Source organism: Fukomys damarensis, unplaced genomic scaffold, assembly GCF_012274545.1.
Source record: "Fukomys damarensis isolate Sample0158 unplaced genomic scaffold, DMR_v1.0_HiC HiC_scaffold_13, whole genome shotgun sequence".
Lineage (NCBI taxonomy): Eukaryota > Metazoa > Chordata > Mammalia > Rodentia > Bathyergidae > Fukomys > Fukomys damarensis.
Window position 1 is genome coordinate 17,969,207 of NW_022900925.1, and position 6,222 is coordinate 17,975,428.

Sequence of the window (6,222 nt, forward strand, 5' to 3'; positions counted from 1 at the left end):
AACCAGCAAAAAGCAGGTACTGCACTGTTCTTGTTCTCCAAAATATCCCCCATAACATAGCCTAGTATTTTCCACACAGTAGGAACTCAATTGGTATTTGGTGACTCAATAGACTATGAATTTATCATCTAAGTCTTAATTAATTAATTAATCAATTTTTGGTACTGGGGATCAAACTCGGGACCTTGGCTTGTGAGGCAGGTGCAGTGCCTCTTGAGCTAAATCTCTGGTCCAGATTTTTTTTTTTTATGGTCTTGCTACATAGTTCAGGCTGGAACTCACTATGTAGTCCAGGCTGGCCTCAAACTCTTGGCAGTCCTCCTGCCTTAGCCTCCTGAGTGCTGGGATTACAGGAGTGCACCACCATACCCAGTTTAAATTTAAAATTTTTATCTCCTACTCAGACCTCTCCTCTGAGCCCCAGATTGACACATCCAACTACTATGTCTTGCATCTCAACCTGAGTGCCTCACAGACATCCTAAATGTTAATCAACTCAAAATAAAATTATTTTAATTTACTGGGGATTGAACTTGGAGCCTTCACAATGAGCTACATCCCAGCCTGTTTTGGTTTTTTTTTTTTTTTACATAGGGTCTCACTAAATTTCTACATTTCTTCTGCAGGGCTCAAACTAGGGTGAAGGGGAAGGGTCCTGGGAATGCAGCCTACCTATTTAAGTGCTTACCTTGGTTCAAACCCCAGCACTTGTTAGGGGAGATAATTTAAAGTAATTCCAGAGTCTTTTCTTAATCTCATACTGTGCACATCAGCAACTCTTGTTTCTTTTTCTTTTTTGGTACAGGGGATTGAACTCAGGACCTTGCACTTGCAAGGCAGGCGGCAGAACCACTGAGCTAAATCCCCAGCGAAGCAACTCTTGCTTCTGTATATAAAATACTGTATACTCGGGAGGCTAAGGCAGGAGGATCACTGTGAGTTCAAGACCAGCCTGGGCTACATAGTGAGTTCCAGGTCAGTTTCAACTACATAGCGAGACTCTGTCTCAAAAAACCTAAATAAATAAATAAATAAATAAATAAATAAATAAATAAATAAATGAAAATTTAAAAAAATACTGTAAACCCATCTAATTCTGCACACTCTGCTATAACCCTTACTCAAGTCATCATTTCTTGCTTTAAAAATTGTAGTAGCAGCCAGGTGTGATGGCACATGCCTGTAATCCCAGCACTTAGTAGGCTGAGGCAGGAGGATCACTGTGAGTTCGAGACCAGCCTGGGCTACATAGTGAGTTCCAGGTCAGTCTCAACTACATAGTGAGACCCAGTCTCAAAAGAACAAAAAAAAAATTCATTAGTTTCAAAAATGCTCCCTTTCATTCTTTTTTTGTTTGTTTGTTTTTTGAGACAGGGTCTCACTATGTAGTTGAATCTGACCTGGAACTCACTATGTAGCTCATGCTGGTCTCCAACTCACAGTGATCCTCCTGCCTCAGCCTCCCGAGTGCTGGAATTACAGGTGTGTGCCACCATGCCCAGCCCTTTCATTCTTCTTAACCTCAAATCTAAATTCTACACAGCAGCTAGAATGACATTTTGTTTGTTTTTGTTTTCTTTGTGGTGTTGGGGATCGAACCCAGGGCCTCACAAAGTTAGACAAGAGCTTTACCAGTGAGCTACAGTTCCATTCAGAGAATGATTTTTTTTTTTTTTTTTTGTACCAGGGATGGCCCTTGTGCTTGCAAGGCAGGTGGTGGAACCACTGAACCAAAATCCTTGGCCCCATGTTTTGTTTTGTTTTTTTTGTGAGAAGTCTTGCTGTATAGCCCAGGTCCTGCCTCAGCCTCCAAGTGGTGAGATTATATGTGTACACCACTATGCCTAAGAATGACACTGTTAAATCAATACCAATCAGCCATGCCTGGTGGCATATGCCTGTAATCCCAGCGCTCTAAAGGATGAGGCAGGAGGATCGCTGAGTTCAATGCTAGCCAAAGCCATATAGGGAAACCATCTCAGAAAACAAAACAAAAACCAACAAATCTTATAAAGACTGTTCCTGTTTCCATACTCTTCCCTAAAGCCAGGAGTAGCACATGACTATAATCTCCGCATTTGAGAGGCTGAGGCAGGATTGTGAGTTAAGGGCAGCCAGGTCTACACAATGAGATCCTGTCTTAAAAAACAAAACAAAAAACCCAAGCCCATTTCTCAGGGTTGGGGGTGTAGATCAGTGTGAGGCCTTGAACTCAATCCCTAGCACAAACAATCCCAATCTCAACCCCTCTACCTCAGTTTACAAGGCCTGGTCCCTGCCCTCCAGGACAATCACGTTTTAAAACTGTTTTAGTTGTTGTTGTTGTTTTTATCTAGCGTGCTACATTCCAACTACACCAGTCTTTTTGTTTCTTGAATGCTCTGGATTCCTTCTCACCAGGACCTGTAGGACCTTCGCAAAAGCTTTCCGTGCCTGAAAAGTTCTTTTACCTTTGCACTACTGGTCCTAATTCCTCATGTCTTTGCTTTAGATCTCACTTCTCAGAGAATTCTTCCTTGACTACCCCACAAATATTCTCTCCGGCGTTGTATTCACTGTCTGTTCATAACTGCTTTAGCAACGTCTTCTTTATTGTATTATTCTATCTTCTAAACTCCGAAAGGGAAAGAACCACACCTGTTTTGTCATCACTGCACACCCAGCGCCCAGAGCCTGACTTTTGCAGCTGACGCTCAACATGTGTTCAACGAAAGAACAAGGGGGGCCGGGGATTTAGCTCAGTGGCACCGCGCCTGCCTCACAAGCACAAAATCCCGAGTTCGATCCCCGGTACCAAAACAAAAATAAAACCCAGGGAACCTCACACGCAGCTGTAGCGCTGAGGCTGGTGGGGCGTGGTCCCCTTGGGGGCGGAGTCTCAGCGCCCGGACTCCCCGGAAGCGTGGGCGGGGCTTCCCAGAGTGGTGCCACGCCTCGGGGCGGGCCTAACTGGGGAGCAAAGTCGTGGCTTCAGTTAGGGATTTAATTTCCCTGTCCCCCTAACAGTTTCCTCCCTCTGAGCCCTGGCTCACCCGAAGGCACCTCTCCCCACCACTCGGATCCGCTCGTACTTCTCCATCTCATTTCTCAGATACGCTTCCGGAACCTCCCGCTCGGCGCGTGCGCGGACCTGTCCACTCTGGAGCACCGCCCCTTACCCTGCGCGATGTTTGCTGGGCGGTGCTAGTGGAATTGTGAGAGTTCGAACTACAGTAGCATCTGCGTTTGTGGTCTTGCAGTGTCCCCCGAACGGCCACGAAGTCGTTTTTCCCTCACGATTTTGCCCCACGTGTGCCCCAGGAATAAGATAACTCCCGTTCTTTTGCGCACTCCTCAGTGTTCAGTACGCTACGAGCTGTTTTTCACACACGCAGCTCGATCCGGTCGGCTATTGCGGAGCTTAAACTGGAAGCGAGGTATACCGCGCCCCCAGTGTTGCCTCCCGAAGGCCGAAAGGGAGTGATGAGAGGACCGACCTTCCGCTGCCCATGTGTGACGGTATTTTAGGAGGATAAAGCGAATCCTCTTCGGCACCCAAGCAAGAAACAACCAAACTGAACTGAGAGTAGCGCTCCCAGTCTGTGGAACAGGGAATGGGTAGTTTCGTGTTTGCCTAGGGAGGGACCGGGAAAATCCCGAGTTGTGCAAATTGATTCACCTGGGGAGGACTTGACGCGGTCTCCAGGCTGAGCCGACTGAGCACTGAGCTGATCATCGCGCTCAACGCCCAGTCACCCCAGAAGCTCTGTGGCTGGAGCAACAGCTCCTCCCCTCGGGGAAGGTGGGAGGGGGTGCGGACCAATATTGGAAAGAGTCTGGGAGGAGTGGAAAACACGCTGTTTGGCCTAGTAGGATTCATTTCTTATGCCCGCGCCGGCGAGGTAATGCAGGCCTGGAATCGAAGCACTTGGGAGGCTGAGGCAGGAGGATTACAGAGTTCAAGGCCAACCTGGGCCACATCACCAGACTCTGTCTCAAACACAAAACAAAACCAAAACCACAAAAACCCAAAGCAACCAACAAATTTAATTCTGCCCAGAGGTTAGGATTAGGGTTAGTATGACCCACTAGGATCTCAGGGTCTCAACTCAGAAGTTAGTTTAATTCCAGCCTCTTCCTGGCACCTCCTACTCTGCCAGAGCTCTATAAAAACTCAATAGTAAACCGGGCGTGGTGGCGCACGCCTGTAATCCCAGCACTGGGGGGCTGAGGCAGTAGGATCGCTGTGAGTTCGAGACCAGCCTGGGCTACATGGTGAGTTTCAGGTCAGTCTCAACTACATAGTGAGACTCTGTCTCAAAAACAAAAACAAAACAAAAGTATTAAGTGGCATATGCCTGTAATCCCAGCACTGGGGGGCTGAGGCAGTAGGATCGCTGTGAGTTCGAGACCAGCCTGGGCTACATGGTGAGTTTCAGGTCAGTCTCAACTACATAGTGAGACTCTGTCTCAAAAACAAAAACAAAACAAAAGTATTAAAAAGGAAGATGGTCATTAATTAGCAGAGGATCCCTATTTCAGAGTGGGCGAAGAGCTGGTGGCACGTGCCTGTAATCCCAGCACTTGGGAGGCTGAGGTAAGAGGATGGTCATTAGCAAGACCCTGTGTCAAAATAAATAAATAAAAATTTAAAAAATTAAAATAAATTAAAAAAAGATAAGGAGGAGTTTTATACTCTGCTGCCACCCTGCTCCTCAAAAGGGTACCCAGCCCAGCCCGTGGGGGAACCTGGACGACCAGAAGACCGGTCCCCAGAGTCCAGGCAGTCGCTGGTGGCCACTGGGCCAGGCCAGCGTCAATTGGCAGACAAGCTGCCCTGTAAGCAAAGGGGGGAAGCCACTCACCCTGTACTTCACGCTCCTGCTTAGAAACCAAATGAGCCTTGTGTGTCTCGGCAGTCCCGCGGGGTTAATGTGTAACCTCAGAGCGCTCAGGGGAGACAGCAAACACCCAATCGACTTGGTGTCTGAATCTCGGGCTCTCACCTTCACGCAGCGCCCTTCTCCTCGCCCCACTTCTCCCCTCCTCCTCTCCATTGCTGCACACACACAGACCTCTTACTCTTCCAGTCTCCTCAGCCTAGGGCGAGGATGACGAAACTTGAACGTTTTTAGAGACCAAGTGTCCAAACTGCAAACCAAACCCACTTATTTATTGCAAAGTGCCAACACTGCAACTAAACCTGAATACTTAGATTTTAGTTTAGAAAAAAAACAACTCATACATTATCATCTTTTGTTTTAAAAAAGAAAAACTAGGCTGGGGGTTTAACTCAGCGGTGCTACCACCTGCTTCACAAGCCAAGGTCCCAAGTTTGATCCCCGGTGCCAAAAGAAAAAAGAAAAACAACAGAACTTTCAATTATACAAACAGCTTTTTATTGAAATGTAAACGTTTGCATTTGTCCTGCTTTTGAACAGTTCATGTGATCTTAGCTGTTGAATAATGCTAATAATTTGCCAAACCTTGGCTGGGGCGACCTGGTTCTAGGCTTGCCAGAGAGGGCTCTGCGTGCACAGAGCGGCCCTGGCCTAAGGTTTGCGCGATTTTCTCCCCCAAAACTGCTCTAGTCGTTTTGGAGTTGGGATCCCTCGCCACAGTGAGGACAGGCTGACACCTAGTGGGCGAGAGCCGCAACTGCTTCAGGCCACGGGCCTGGAGAGAGAATCAATCCAGCTGTCTGGGCAAATCCGGTCTTCTCCGCCCCAGCCTCCAGGGAGCCAGGAGACTAAGGCTGGGACGGTCTAAAGGAGGACTGTGACAGCCGCTTGGGCTCTGGGGCCCAAGAGAGAGCCGAGAAACGGGATGATGGGTGACTCAACAGCTCCTAAGAACCACTTGTGCGGGGAGAAAGAGGAAAACAAGTCGCTCTGAGGCCAGGGGCGGCACGGGGTCTGGGCGGAGCCATTGTTCGAGGCGGGGCTTCCGACCCTTTCCCGGACCAGGGTTTTGTAGGGTAACCGGACGCGGATGGGCCCCGCTCAGCTCCGCCCAGAGAGGAGTTGAGGCTGAGAGGGCTTTCGCAGAACCCGCCCAGGGATGGCCAGCCGGCGACCCAGGAGAAAGTTGGGACGCGGACTAGGGCCGTGCGAGCGCGGGCGGCCCGGGGCTCTTTCGGCCGTCAGGAGGCGCTAGCGAGGGATGTCTCCGCCGCGGCGCCCCCAGGACAGCCCCTTCCCGCCCGAAGTTGGCGGGATCAGGGCGGGGCTCCAGAGGCCCCGG

The 6,222-nt window shown here is 49.2% G+C and overlaps 1 protein-coding gene across 6 annotated transcripts in view; it reads right to left on the reverse strand.

Moving 5' to 3' along the window:
• The window catches only part of Nek8 (NIMA related kinase 8), a 13,361-nt gene extending 8,408 nt beyond the window's left edge, over positions 1-4,953 (reverse strand). For 3 of the 6 annotated variants that reach the window (XM_010642291.2, XM_010642292.3, XM_019210402.2), the window contains exon 1: positions 3,033-3,114. In XM_010642291.2, the coding sequence (XP_010640593.1) occupies positions 3,033-3,079 (47 nt within the window). In that variant the 5' untranslated portion in view covers positions 3,080-3,114. Of the gene's footprint in view, positions 1-2,450; positions 2,735-3,032; positions 3,128-4,844 lie in introns of those variants that run through there. The other 3 variants (XM_033762878.1, XM_033762880.1, XM_033762879.1) reach the window with 3 other exon arrangements.
• Positions 4,954-6,222: the final 1,269 nt, after the last annotated feature.